The sequence below is a fragment of the Protopterus annectens genome, chromosome 8.part0 (assembly GCF_019279795.1).
Source record: "Protopterus annectens isolate FY-2018-M chromosome 8.part0, PAN1.0, whole genome shotgun sequence".
Taxonomy (NCBI): domain Eukaryota; kingdom Metazoa; phylum Chordata; order Ceratodontiformes; family Protopteridae; genus Protopterus; species Protopterus annectens.
Window position 1 is genome coordinate 755,020,432 of NC_056741.1, and position 15,438 is coordinate 755,035,869.

Sequence of the window (15,438 nt, forward strand, 5' to 3'; positions counted from 1 at the left end):
GTAGTGCATGGGCAATGGCAACCTTATCTTCCCAAAGATTAGTGGCAGTTCTGGAGAATGTAACAAAAAGTAGTACAGGAGCTTCAGCAGAAGTCGCGCAACGAGGCCCTACAAGAATTTAATGTACACATCGATGAGAAAAAGGAAGTCAGAAGAGAAACATGACAGAACTACCTAAGCACCTGTAGCAAATCAATTGTCAGACTTGGAATATAGTAAAAAAGATATATATGTATATAAGAGTGGGGTGGATAAAGGTTGAAAGTGGAGAGTGTGGAGAAAGCACAAAAAAATGTTTTCACAGAAAAAGTGAAGAATTATTGCAGTAGTTTTTCTGAATAGGCTTTATGGTCAAAATTGACAGAATTGCAAGCAGCATTAAACAGAGATAGCAGATAGGGCACTTCTTAAGGGGGGAGAGTAAAGTAACATGCTGTTTAAGAAGGACGTGTTGCTTATCCTGTGAATCTGGTAATGGACACATTTAAGCATGACAATGAGTCTTTATCTACAACCAAAAATATAAGTATTGGTATATTTTTAGGATAAAATCTGTCTATATGTAAAAGAGCCTCATAAAAGGAGTAAGCTTTGTGACAGTTAAATTAAGCATTTCTATACTCCCAGAACACATGCCTATGCAAGTGCAACAAGTTTTAAATAGAACATTCTAACAACCTCATCTGTTTCTCATTCCTTTGAAAACATAATCATGTCAATTTGGCATTATCTTTCTTCACTCATAGACATTTGTAAATGGTCAGTGGTGTTTGTGACAGTTTTGTGTACTGTGTACTAACATTTTCCCCATCTCTGTTTCTCTCTCCTTCCTCCCCTCCTCCTTCTTTCCTCTGCCTTTGCATGCATGCTTGTGTTCATCTCTGTGTTTTGTTCTCTTTTATCCATACCCTGCATTACATGTTTTACTTTCCTTTTAATTTTTTTTCTTGCTACTCTTCCACTGGTCCTTATTCCCTTTTACTGCTTCTCTTCTCTTTTTGCTGAACATTTTCCCTGCCCCTGCATTCCTTCCTCCATATTTGCAACTGCCAGCTGGCCCAGTATTAACTCAGGGTCACAGACCACAGACTCTTCATTTCCAACCAATTGTTTTCCATTTCCCAGCAGATGGGAATGCAGTATGTGCGAGTCTCTGCTCCGCTTCTGACCCTCCTTCTAATGCTGTATGTCACCAGCCCCCCAATTTGGAGAACTGTGATGTAAAGTCACCAGTCCTGCTCGGCCCATCTTTCTGTTCAAAGTTAAAGACTGTTTCATGTGATGAGGTCTGCCTTCTGGCTGCAGGAAAGACAAGAGACTTTGCTTTTGTCTCTCCTGAAGAGCTACTGCCTATGAGACTGTCTCCTGTAGGAGATTACTCCCCCCCTCAGAGAGGGGCCCCACCTTTGCTACAGAGCCCATCTCTTTCTTCTCAATTAGCACCTTTCTTTCCAAGAAGCAGGACCTTCCCTACTTTGTTTCTTCCATCTCAGCTGTCTTCAGAACTTTTAATGAATAAAGGGACTGCCAGGATCCAGGAAAAGGATTCCGGGGAGGAGAAGAATCATGGACCGGAAGATACTCATCTGCATTTCAGCTCTGTGTCTCTCTTTACATGGCATAAAACTAATCAGAGGAATCCAGCAGAAGAGAAACATTCAGAATATGGTGCTCTGTGCCATCAACGTAAGCCTTTTGTTTTCTAATCTTTTATTCTTCATGCATTTATTCTATGTTCAGCATATGAATTAAGCCATAGTGTGTTTGCAGTTTGTCCTCTAAAAGTTTAAAAGTCCATGGTAGCATTTTAGTGGATTCAGACATTCAGAATCTTAACCACATCAAATAACTATTACCAGTTATGTTCAAGAATATTAAACAAGCAGATCTTGCTTAAAGAAGTAGTAAGAGGATATAAGTCTAGGCAAGCGGTGATGTCAGAAATCATTATGTTTTTACACTTTTTAAATGTCTGCTACTACATAAAAATCTCTCTTTTCAAGGTTAAAGAGAGATGTTGGTTTGATTAAATTATTAGCTGTTCATAGTAGGTACTAGGCTATCGGCCCTAGGGCCTATACAAGCCTAGCCAAAAAGGTTCCCTGGCTTTCGCCACCCAAGAAAATTATTTTCCTGTGCCCCTGTCGAGCAGAGCCACAGACGTGATCCCCGGGGAGAATTTCCTATTTCCCATCCAATCATCAAGATTTTTCTTGAAGAGTGCTAATGAGGGGCTTTGTTTGATATAGATAGATAGTTTTTTCCAGAGTATGGGAAGTCTCTGGGACAGGAATCTATCCCTCCAGCATGTTCTGTTTATTGTATTGACAAGGTTTAGGTCCCTAGAGCATGTAGCTCAGAGAGATCGGGATTTCTTTAAGTGGAGCATGTCCAACAGCTCTGGGTTTGACATAGCTTTGTATGTTAGGCAGAGATCACCTCTGAGTAGGCGATATGTGACAGAGTAAAGCTGGAGTTTTTTGAGATGGTATACATAGGGCATGTGTTTTTCTGGCTGGTAATCCTCTTTGTGAGGTGTGTCAATTAGAAGGATTTCCTGACTAATGTGGCGATGTGATTATCAAAGGAGAGACTACTGTTCACCTGTATCTCAAGGTCTCTTATCACACTTTCGGTGTTAATTAGACAAGCACCTATGTGGTAGCTCATGGGTAGAGAGTTTTTACCAAAGGGGATGACAATGCACTTTTTCGCATTGAGCTTGAGGCCATGGCTTTGACACCAGGCATCTGTCTCAGTGAGACCCTTTTGTAGGATGTGCACATCGTTAGGAGTTTCAATTATGGCTCCTAGTTTGCAGTCATTTGTGAACTTCATAAGCCAAAGACCTCCTGTGTTAACCTGTACTTCAGAAAAGTAGATAGATAGGCTGTCTGAACAATCTTACCTTCGTCTATGGCTTTGGTGACTGCTTCAAAGAAGTCAATCAGGTTTAGGAGACATGATCTTCCTTTTACAAACCCGAACTGGGTGGGGTCCAGAGTTTGGAGATTACTGATGTCTTTGTTTATAAGTTCCATGATGATACATTCCATGGCCTTGTAGACCAGGCTCATTAGGCCAATGGGGGGGGGTAGTTCCCAGGGTCCATGGTGACTCCCCCTTTGTGGAGTGGGATAACCATCGCTGTGCATCCTTCAGTGGGTACAAAGCCTGAGTTGAGGCTATGACTGAACATGGTGCTTTGGTGGGGTGCCAGTTCATTCTGTAGTTCATGTAGAACGCAGCCTGGGATGTTGTCAGGTCCCATGGATACTGTGTTCTTGGCTTTGGAGAGTGTGTTTTTTACCTGTGCAGCTGTGATTACAGGAACTTTGCATTCTTCCAGTATAGAGATGGGCCCTTTAGGGGGTGGGGGGGGTAAAGTTAGCACTGAACCTATCTGCCAGGATGTTGGCAATATCAGTTGGTTTTGTATATTTATTGCCATTGTGCTGACTCAGAGCAGATCTGAGTGTTGCCATTGAGATTCTTGACATAGCTATAGAATGCTTTGTGGTTGTCTTTAGAATCAGTGATGATTTTGTTTTCATAACTAGCTTTGGAGGATTTTATGAGGGATCTCAGCTTCTTACTGAGGCTGACCAGGAAGTTCTTCCAGTCATGGGATTTTACTCTTTTTTGCAACAGTTTATTTCTTCTGTTGTAGAGTTTGTTTATGGCAGGGGACCACTAGATTGGCTTCCTTTTTTTGAAGGATAGCATCTTGGTTCTGTTAGGGATAGCACGATCCATGCTCTCTTGTAAGTGCTTATAAAGTGTATTTGTGTAGGATTCAGCAGTCGTACCTCTATTGTCCATCTGCATAGGTGTCGTGAAGTTTGCCACTTCTGTCTTAAGAAGCATGAAGTTGGCTTTGGAGAATCTTTTTACTGTGGTTTCCCTAATGGGGGGTGGGGGCGGGATGTGGATGTCTAGGCTGATTAGCTTGTGGTCGGATCTGACCAACGAGGAATTGACCTCTGGTGTGGAACACCGGTTGCCCATGTTGGTAATGACCAGGTCTAGGATATTGCTACCCCTGGTGGGGGTGTGAATAAGTTGATCCAAGGCGTTGGAATTTATGAATTCCAGAAAACGTTGAGCAAAAGAGTTGGTATATGAGTAGTTTTCCCAGTTAATGGTGGGGTAGTTGAAATCACCCATTATTAGGGTGTTGGGTTGTACCCTAATATTTTCCAGTGCATCAAGAAATGAGGAGTGGAAATCATGGGGCATGGTGGGGGATCTGTAGCAAGTTACAATTTGGATTGCGGTTTTGCCCAGAGTTAGTTGCACTTGGATAATCTCGGATGCATTATGCTGAGCAACTAGTCTGGAGGTGTGGATATCCTTAATGAATATGGACACGCCTCCACCTTTAGTGTTTTGGTCCAGGTTAGGTGGCCGAAAGGTGTGGTATGAATTATAGGCTGGCAATGCAGGGGTGCTCTGTGGAGCCTTGAATCAGGTCTCTGTCACTGCACAGATGTCGATATTCTCCATTTTAAGGAGTGCCTCGAGTGAATGCATTTTGAGGTTTAGACTTCTAGCATTGAGTAGCATTACCCTCAGATTTTGCTTGCTTGTACCTGTTACGGTGGTGAGTTTGTTATTTGAACCTTGCCTAAAAAAGGCACTATAGGGGTGGCAAGAGTCTTAGCCAGTATCTGGAATCCAAAGGGCGACCGGTGCAGTCCATCTCTGGTAAAGCATCGTGGTCTGTCGATCATGTCATCCCAGACAGACAGATACTGGATCCCCTTAGAATGACACCAGAAGCTTAGCCAATTGTTGAATTCAATCATTTTGTCCTTGTACTGTGGTATCATTCTGGGTGATGGCAGGATGCTACTCAGGGCTAGGGCATACCTGCCTAGGCTATGAGATCGAGAGCTCCTCCATGTCTTTTTTTATGTAGTCCAGGGAGGTACATCTCAGGTCATTCACACCAACATGGACAATGACAGAGTCATATTTGTACTTGTTGTGGCATGACCTGAGTGCGTGCATTATGTGGCAGATACTGGCACCCAACAGGCAGCTGACAGTAACTTTCTCCTTGTTTAGCCTAGTGAGTGGAACATCAATGTGCACGACTATAGTCACCTATGACTAGAGTGTTGGGTACGTTGTTATGCCTTATGGGCTGTGGTTGAGTGGCACACTAATTTTGTGGGCTATGTGTCATCTGCGTTTTTTTCTGCTTTGGAGGTCTTTGTTGCTTGAGCAGATTTTTATTGAGAGCCTCTGCGAATCTAGGTGTGTGTTTTGTGTTGTTATGTGTGTGTTGTAGGTTTTGAGGGACTATGTGATGAGTGTGGTGTGGTGCAAGTGTTTACCTTCTCCTCTTGACTGTCTTGTCCAGTCATGGGTGAAGAGAGCTTTGCTTCCAGTTTGGCTATATAAGTGCATCTGTCACAGGTTGTAGTGTTCGGTGGTAGGAGGAGAGGGTTGTCTGTGTACATGAGGCAATTGCTGCATTGCCCGAAGATGCCCAAATTCATCAGGTAGACAGGAGAAAACACCTGTTAGTGTGCTAGTACAGATGGTAAGTCTTACCACCACCCCATGAGATATATCTTAACTAGCAGCTTGAAACATTAACCCCCCAAGCTGTGCTGTTTAGTTTAGTGAAAGTTAGGAATTCAATGGCTGGAGAATAATAGTTATCATAATCTATTAATAAGTAAAGGAAAACACTTTAGTATATGTTTTTTTCTGGCCACCTGAATAGTCACATGATACTACATCTGGCCTTCTAAGTAGTAACTGGAATAGTCTTGTGCTAGTTAGAACTGGCAATAGAGCACTGAGAACAAAAATGTGTACCAAAAACGTCCAAAAAAACGGATTGAAGATAAGAACTTCAGGAACCACAATGAGACAGTACTTTGAGCACTTTCTTTCACTTTTAATGTAGTGAACTTCTTCAGAAAAAGAAGAGACTTCCCATACTCTTCTTTTATAATTAAAATAAAGGAAATGATGTCATAAACCTGAATTAATCAATTTGAGTTATAAAACTTGTATATACATATAAATACATAAAATGTTTAAAACTCTTATATGCTTATGTGATGCATCTTTTAAATACTTATTAAGTAAAAGTGACATAATTTCAAAGTGTATTTTATGTGTCACTTTTGTGTGCATATGTATACATGTAATTGTTTCATTTAAGCTTTGGTGAAATTTACCAACCTTCTTTCTAAGATAAACATATACTAGTTCATTAAGTTTGTGTATGTTTTTTTGTTTTTTTGTACAAATGCCCTTACTTTCATAACCATGTTACAATTCTTACTTTAACATTCAAAATTCAAAATATTTCTTAAATTCTGTAATTTTATAAGCATATATAAATGTAAACATATGAATGTATAAATCTCCTACACTTGACATAAATACCTAAAATAAACTTAATAAAAGTTCAATACATTAATCTAAACTCAAAATGTGATAAAATAAACTAGTCTCCAAATTTGATGAAACATTGTTACTGTTGTTACTATAGTAGATGTATGTGTACGAAACATATGCACATGTATATATGTATTTATGTACGTGTGTAATAAATGTACACTACTCAATAAAATGAATTGATTAATTAAGCCTGTTTTAATAAAAAAATTATTATATGTGTATGTGTATATTACTAATTTAATGCATAATGATCTACCTATCTACCAAAAAACATTTTAAATTAATCATCTCATTTAGGCCAGGTGAATGGTCTGCCCCCAACAAAAGTTGCCACAACGCCTCTCTTTGTTCCAATTTATTGTTTAAGTCACCAGTGAACGTTCCCTGGTCTATCTGTTCTAGGATGAAAAATTCAAACTTTTTGAAATTTTCACATTCTAAAGCATGTCTTGCTAGAGAATTATTTTTATCCTTTTTCCTAATAGCCAGACTATGCTCGTATATTCTACGTTTTAATAGTCTTTTGGTCTTTCCAATATAATAACATTGACACGTAGAACAACTTGCCAAGTAAACCACAAATTGACTATTGCAATTGTAGTACTTAGAAGCCTACATAATTCTACCAAGATGTTTAATTTTAGCAAAGGAGCTATTACTGATAAACCTACATTGTTTGCAATTGCTGCAAGCATAAGTTCCTTTCTTATTGACCACCGTTCTTTTTTGAAATTGTTCCAAATTATTTGTTCTTTCAAGAATCAATTTAACGTTCATGACCATTTTGTAGGTGAACTTTGGTGATGTACCCAAAATGGTCACCAATTCCCTATTACCCAAAATGATGTTCCAATTCCTCTCTATTATGTTTTTTATAAACCACATTTCATCTGTTATGGGTAAGGGAAAAGCACTTAGAAAATCTTGCCTAGTGGTGACCATTTCTTTTCTAACAGTACCAGGTGCCCCTACTATTACATCACTTGACTGTAGAATGGGTTTGGCTACCCCCTTTCTTAGCTCTGTCACTTCCTTTTCTAACTTTGTTAGCCAATGTTGGTCGTAACCTCTTTGTATAAACATATGCCTTAACAATGTTAGTTCTTCCGTGTATACCTCATCTTTAGATGTTAATCTACTGAGCCTTATCATTTGCCCCTTGATGACTCCCTTCTTCATATGTTCTAGGTGAAGACTATCTTTGTGTAAGTATTGGTTAACAAAGCAGGACTTCCTGTAGATTTTACTATATACCTTACCTTCCACTCCTTCTCTTTTGAGAGTCAAATCCAAGAAGTTTATTTGCTTTCCAAAACCACCCATTTTAAAAAATAAAAATTTGGTGGTTTTGTTCAGATCCTCCACCATACTTAGAAACTCACTCCTATCTCCCTCCCAAATGAAGAGCAAGTCATCAATGTATCTGCAATAAAATAGTACCTTTCCAAAACTTGAATGGGTTTTCAGAAAATTTCGTTCCCAGTTGGCCATTACGATGTTAGCAAAAGCCGGTGCAACTCTAGATCCCATGGCCACTCCGGAAACTTGTTTGTACAAATTCTTATTAAATCTAAATATGTTGTTCTCTAATATTATTCCCATAAGTGCACAGACTGTGTTGACCCTTTCACCTTGGAGGTCGGTCTTGGTAGAGAGATATTCTCTCATGTATTCCAACCCCTCTTCTTGATTGATAGATGTGTATAGGCTCTTTACATCTAAAGTTGCAAAAACTGCTGTCTCACTTGTGATTTTTGTGTTATGTAATATTTCCAATAGGTGCCACGAGTCTCTTAAGTAATACTCCGACCTCTGTGCTATTGGGTTAAGAATGTGATCTAACCAAATGGAAATGTTTTCTGTCTTTGAGTTTTTTGCAGATACAATTGGCCTAAAGGATAACCCTTCTTCCATGTTTTGTATTTTTGGAATTCCAAGAAAGTTTGACATGTTAGGATTCTCGACTAACAAAAAGTCATAATCAGTCTGATTAATCTCACCCTGACAAAACATGTCAAACAAAGTTACGTCAATATTTCTGAAACTCAGCCTCAGTGAATCTAGTGTCACCCTAGAATAGTTTTTTTCATCAGTTAAAAGTAGGTTCATAGCTTTGTCATAATCACAATGATCCATAATGATTATTTTACCCCCCTTGTCGGCTTTCATAACCCGTATATTAGGGTTACTAGCCAACTGTTCTAGAGCCTCAGACTCGTCTTTACTTAAATTACCTGGTGTCCCTGTTGGTTTTAACTCTCTGAACTGTCATTCACATACATTTTGGAACACCTGTAATGTATTCAGCAAAGGCGGGTTGAATGTACTTGGTCTGCTTGGCATTGAATCATGTTTAGTGAAATCAATGCTTCCAACGTCATTCATGATATACTTTAGATTTAGTTTTCTCAAGTATAATCTAAAGTCCAATAATAATCTACCTAGTTTTACCCTGTTTTTCGGTATAAATGTGAAACCTTTTTTCAACACTTCACTAGTTACAGATAGAAATGCAAAACCACTTAAGTTTACAACACTAATAGAAAACATTTCATTAGTTGAAAAGTCCAAAGGTTTTATCTGTTTTTCCCTTTTCTCTTTCCCTTCTGTTGTGTTGTGTTGAACCATTTGGTAGTCTTTCTTAGTTGGTAACCCCCTTTCCGAAAAGTGCTATTAGATTTGTTGTTGTTTTGGCTGACTACTTCTGCAAAAGTGTTACCAACTGCAGAAGAAATGATTTTATTGGGCCCAGTCAAAACTTCATTCACAGTAGTAATGTCTGGAACTTCCCCTTTATTAGTGATCAAATTTTTGGGGCCATTTCCAGTATTCTTATCATGTTGTGTTGGCTATATAAGTGCATCTGTCACAGGTTGTAGTGTTCGGTGGTAGGAGGAGAGGGTTGTCTGTGTACATGAGGCAATTGCTGCATTGCCCGAAGATGCCCAAATTCATCAGGTAGACAGGAGAAAACACCTGTTAGTGTGCTAGTACAGATGGTATGTCTTACCACCACCCCATGAGATATATCTTAACTAGCAGCTTGAAACATTAACCCCCCAAGCTGTGCTGTTTAGTTTAGTGAAAGTTAGGAATTCAATGGCTGGAGAATAATAGTTATCATAATCTATTAATTACAACGAGACAGGAATTGCTATGATGGGGCTACTGGTTACACATTATGAGAAAGAAATAGACAGAATTGTAGAAGAAATCAAGACTCTGGATGACTCTATTAGAAGCTTTGACTGTTTTAACATTTTTTCATCCATGTACAATAGTGTTGAGGCCAAAGTAAACAGGCACCGAGCTACTATAATTTCACGAAAACAGAACAAGCTTAAGAGGGACATCAGAGTCTATAAACTGAATCAAGCCTACATTAGCAACACTGAAAATGTGGTTGAAATTGAGGCAACTATTAATCAGATTGATTCTGAACCAAGTACTTCAACACAACATGATAAGAATACTGGAAATGGCCCCAAAAATTGGATCACTAATAAAGGGGAAGTTCCAGACATTACTACTGTGAATGAAGTTTTGACTGGGCCCAATAAAATCATTTCTTCTGCAGTTGGTAACACTTTTGCAGAAGTAGTCAGTCAAAACAACAACAAATCTAATAGCCCTTTTCGGAAAGGGGGTTACCAACTAAGAAAGACTACCAAATGGTTCAACACAACACAACAGAAGGGAAACAGAAAAGGGAAAAACAGATAAAACCTTTGGACTTTTCAACTAATGAAATGTTTTCTATTAGTGTTGTAAACTTAAGTGGTTTTGCGTTTCCATCTGTAACTAGTGAAGTGTTGAAAAAAGGTTTCACATTTATTCCGAAAAACAGGGTAAAACTAGGTAGATTATTATTGGACTTTAGATTATACTTGAGAAAACTAAATCTAAAGTATATCATGAATGACGTTGGAAGCATTGATTTCACTAAACATGATTCAATGCCAAGCAGACCAAGTACATTCAACCCGCCTTTGCTGAATACATTACAGGTGTTCCAAAATGTATGTGAACGACAGTTCAGAGAGTTAAAACCAACAGGGACACCAGGTAATTTAAGTAAAGACGAGTCTGAGGCTCTAGAACAGTTGGCTAGTAACCCTAATATATGGGTTATGAAAGCCGACAAGGGGGGTAAAATAATCATTATCGATCATTGTGATTATGACAAAGCTATGAACCTACTTTTAACTGATGAAAAAATCTATTCTAGGGTGACACTAGATTCAGTGAGGCTGAGTTTCAGAAATATTGACGTAACTTTGTTTGACATGTTTTGTCAGGGTGAGATTAATCAGACTGATTATGACTTTTTGTTAGTCGAGAATCCTAACATGTCAAACTTTTTTGGAATTCCAAAAATACAAAACATGGAAGAAGGGTTATCCTTTAGGCCAATTGTATCTGCAAAAAACTCAAAGACAGAAAACATTTCCATATGGTTAGATCACATTCTTAACCCAATAGCACAGAGGTCGGAGTATTACTTAAGAGACTCATGGCACCTATTGGAAATATTACATAACACAAAAATTACAAGTGAGACAGCAGTTTTTGCAACTTTAGATGTAAAGAGCCTATACACATCTATCAATCAAGAAGAGGGGTTGGAATACATGAGAGAATATCTCTCTACCAAGACCGACCTCCAAGGTGAAAGGGTCAACACAGTCTGTGCACTTATGGGAATAATATTAGAGAACAACATATTTAGATTTAATAAGAATTTGTACAAACAAGTTTCCGGAGTGGCCATGGGATCTAGAGTTGCACCGGCTTTTGCTAACATCGTAATGGCCAACTGGGAACGAAATTTTCTGAAAACCCATTCAAGTTTTGGAAAGGTACTATTTTATTGCAGATACATTGATGACTTGCTCTTCATTTGGGAGGGAGATAGGAGTGAGTTTCTAAGTATGGTGGAGGATCTGAACAAAACCACCAAATTTTTATTTTTTAAAATGGGTGGTTTTGGAAAGCAAATAAACTTCTTGGATTTGACTCTCAAAAGAGAAGGAGTGGAAGGTAAGGTATATAGTAAAATCTACAGGAAGTCCTGATTTGTTAACCAATACTTACACAAATATAGTCTTCACCCAGAACATATGAAGAAGGGAGTCATCAAGGGGCAAATGATAAGGCTCAGTAGATTAACATCTAAAGATGAGGTATACACGGAAGAACTAACATTGTTAAGGCATATGTTTATACAAAGAGGTTACGACCAACATTGGCTAACAAAGTTAGAAAAGGAAGTGACAGAGCTAAGAAAGGGGGTAGCCAAACCCATTCTACAGTCAAGTGATGTAATAGTAGGGGCACCTGGTACTGTTAGAAAAGAAATGGTCACCACTAGGAAGATTTTCTAAGTGCTTTTCCCTTACCCATAACAGATGAAATGTGGTTTATAAAAAACATAATAGAGAGGAATTGGAACATCATTTTGGGTAATAGGGAATTGGTGACCATTTTGGGTACATCACCAAAGTTCACCTACAAAATGGTCACGAACGTTAAATTGATTCTTGAAAGAACAAATAATTTGGAACAATTTCAAAAAAGAACGGTGGTCAATAAGAAAGGAATTTATGCTTGCAGCAATTGCAAACAATGTAGGTTTATCAGTAATAGCTCCTTTGCTAAAATTAAACATCTTGGTAGAATTATGTGGGCTTCTAAGTACTACAATTGCAATAGTCAATTTGTGGTTTACTTGGCAAGTTGTTCTACGTGTCAATGTTATTATATTGGAAAGACCAAGAGACTATTAAAACGTAGAATATACGAGCATAGTCTGGCTATTAGGAAAAAGGATAAAAATAATGCTCTAGCAAGACATGCTTTAGAATGTGAAAATTTCAAAAAGTTTGAATTTTTCATCCTAGAACAGATAGACCAGGGAACGTTCACTGGTGACTTAAACAATAAATTGGAACAAAGAGAGGCGTTGTGGCAACTTTTGTTGGGGGCAGACCATTCACCTGGCCTAAATGAGATGATTAATTTAAAATGTTTTTTGGTAGATAGGTAGATCGTTATGCATTAAATTAGTAATATACACATACACATATAATATTTTTTTTATTAAAACAGGCTTAATTAATCAATTCATTTTATTGAGTAGTGTACATTTATTACACACGTACATAAATACATATATACATGTGCATATGTTTCGTACACATACATCTACCATAGTAACAACAGTAACAATGTTTCATCAAATTTGGAGACTAGTTTATTTTATCACATTTTGAGTTTAGATTAATGTATTGAACTTTTATTAAGTTTATTTTAGGTATTTAGGACAAGTGTAGGAGATTTATACATTCATATGTTTACATTTATATATGCTTATAAAATTACAGAATTTAGGAAATATTTTGAATTTTGAATGTTAAAGTAAGAATTGTAACATGGTTATGAAAGTAAGGGCATTTGTACAAAAAAACAAAAAAACATACACAAACTTAATGAACTAGTATATGTTTATCTTAGAAAGAAGGTTGGTAAATTTCACCAAAGCTTAAATGAAACAATTACATGTATACATATACACACAAAAGTGACACATAAAATACACTTTGAAATTATGTCACTTTTACTTAATAAGTATTTAAAAGATGCATCACATAAGCATATAAGAGTTTTAAACATTTTATGTATTTATATGTATAGACAAGTTTTATAACTCAAATTGATTAATTCAGGTTTATGACATCATTTCCTTTATTTTAATTATAAAAGAAGAGTATGGGAAGTCTCTTCTTTTTCTGAAGAAGTTCACTACATTAAAAGTGAAAGAAAGCGCTCAAAGTACTGTCTCATTGTGGTTCCTGAAATTCTTATCTTCAATAGAGCACTGAGGTTACTAAATTAGAATTAAATCACTGTACCTAGGCTGGTACAAGAAAAATTATGCAAACAGTTCAAGTAGATAATTTAGCTTCCTCCTACACCCCAAATATATATAAATGGTGATTTTCAAACTGGCTGCTGTACATGGTGTGTGTGTGTGTGTGTGTGTGTGTGTGTGTGTGTGTGTGTGTGTGTGTGTGTGTGTGTGTGTGTGTGTGTTTGACAATAGACTGGCATCTAATGTACGATTAGTTTCCTTGCCTTGTGCCCACCATGCTCTGGGATACATGCCAATTAAATTGTAATCCTGAACTGGATAAAGTAGATAATCTGAGAATAAATAACTGAATGTGTAATGTTATATAGTCACATTTCAGTAATATGACAAGTGTTTTAAAACTTAACAGTCTTTTTTCCAGATGTGTCCCAGTAGTTTTATTTCAGCAGAAGAGCACAAAAATACGACTTCTAATGCATGTGATTAGATTCCTTAAAGTGGTTATGGAAAAATTACTGCCTCTTCTGTAGCTAAACAAAAAAAATCTATACAGTCTGCAAGATACATGTTTTTAGAACACAGTTTTTCTTGGTCTATGATATTAACAGATATAAAATATATTAATAGCGTGTATGTGTGCATGCAGGCACACACACACACACACACACACACACACACATATATATATATATATATATATATATATATATATATATATTTATGAAATGTTTTCCGCATAAGTAATTTGGCAGAGGTTTTACGCCGGATGCCGTTCCTGACACAACCCTCCCCATTTATCCTGGCTTGCGAGCGGCACAAAGAAATGCACTGGCTTGTGCATCCCCAGTTTGGACATTAAAGAGGGAGAAAAGGACCTGTACCGATTGGCTAGACAGAGGGACAGAGCTGGGAAAGATGTGCAGCAGGTAAGGGTGATAAAGGATAGTGAGGGAAACGTACTCACAAGTGAGGAGAGTATGTTGAGTAGATGGAAAGAGTACTTTGGAGGGCTAATGAATGAAGAGAATGAGAGAGAAAGAAGGTTGGATGATGTGGGGATAGTGAATCAGGAAGTGAAACAAATTAGCAAGGAGGAAGTAAGGACAGCTATGAAGAGGATGAGGAATGGAAAGGCTGTTGGCCCAGATGACATACCAGTGGAAGCATGGAGGTGCTTAGGTGAAATGGCAGTGGAATTTTTAACCAGATTGTTTAATGAAATTTTGGAAAGTCAGAGGATGCCTGAGGAGTGGAGAAAAAGTGTTTTGGTACCTATCTTTAAGAATAAGGGTGATGTGCAGAGCTCCAGTAACTACAGAGGGATACAATTGATCAGTCACAGCTTGAAGTTATGGGAAAGAGTAGTGGAAGCTAGGATAAGAAGGGGGTGATGATTAGTGATCAGCAGTATGGTTTCATGCCAGGAAAGAGCACTACAGATGCAATATTTGGAGAAATACAGAGAAGGTCAGAAGGAGTTGCAATGTGTCTTTGTGGACTTAGAGAAAGCATATGACAGGGTGCCTAGAGAGGAGTTGTGGTATTGTACGAGGAAGTTGGGAGTGGCAGAGAAGTATGTAAAAGTGGTACTGGATATGTACGAGGGTAGTGTGACATTGATGAGGACTGCGGTGGTAGTGACAGATACGTTTAAGGTGGAGGTGGGATTACATCAAGGATCAGCTCTGAACCCTTTCTTATTTGCAGTGGTGATGGACAGGTTGACAGATGAGATCAGACAGGAGGCCCAGTGGACTATGATGTTTGCAGATGACATTGTGATATGTAGTGAGAGTAGGGACCAGGTTGAGGAGACCCTGGAGAGGTGGATATATGCTTTAGAGAAGACAGGAATGAAGATCAGCAGGGCTAAAACAGAATATATGTGTGTAAATGTGAGGGAGGGTAGAGGAATGGTGAGGATGCAGGGAGTAGAGTTGGTAAAGGTGGATGAGTTTAAGTACTTGGGATCAACAGTTTAGAGTAATGGCGAGTGTGGAAGAGAGGTGAAGAAGAGAGTACAGGCAGGATGGAGTGGGTGGAGAAGAGTGTCAGGAGTGATTTGTGACAGTCTGGTACCAGTAAGAGTGAAAGGGAAAGTCTACAAGAGGGTAGTGAGATCAGCTATGTTATATGGGTTG

The 15,438-nt window shown here is 38.1% G+C and overlaps 1 protein-coding gene across 2 annotated transcripts in view; it reads left to right on the plus strand.

The window, feature by feature from the left end:
- RUSC1 (RUN and SH3 domain containing 1) overlaps positions 1-15,438 on the plus strand; it is a 539,195-nt gene that overhangs the window by 235,136 nt on the left and 288,621 nt on the right. Inside the window, exon 3 of one of the 2 annotated variants that reach the window (XM_044080219.1) lies at positions 1,054-1,686. The exons of the other annotated variant lie outside the window; for it this stretch is intronic. Within the exon in view, the coding sequence (XP_043936154.1) occupies positions 1,054-1,686 (633 nt within the window). The remainder of the gene's footprint in view (positions 1-1,053; positions 1,687-15,438) is intronic. 2 annotated transcript variants of the gene reach the window in all.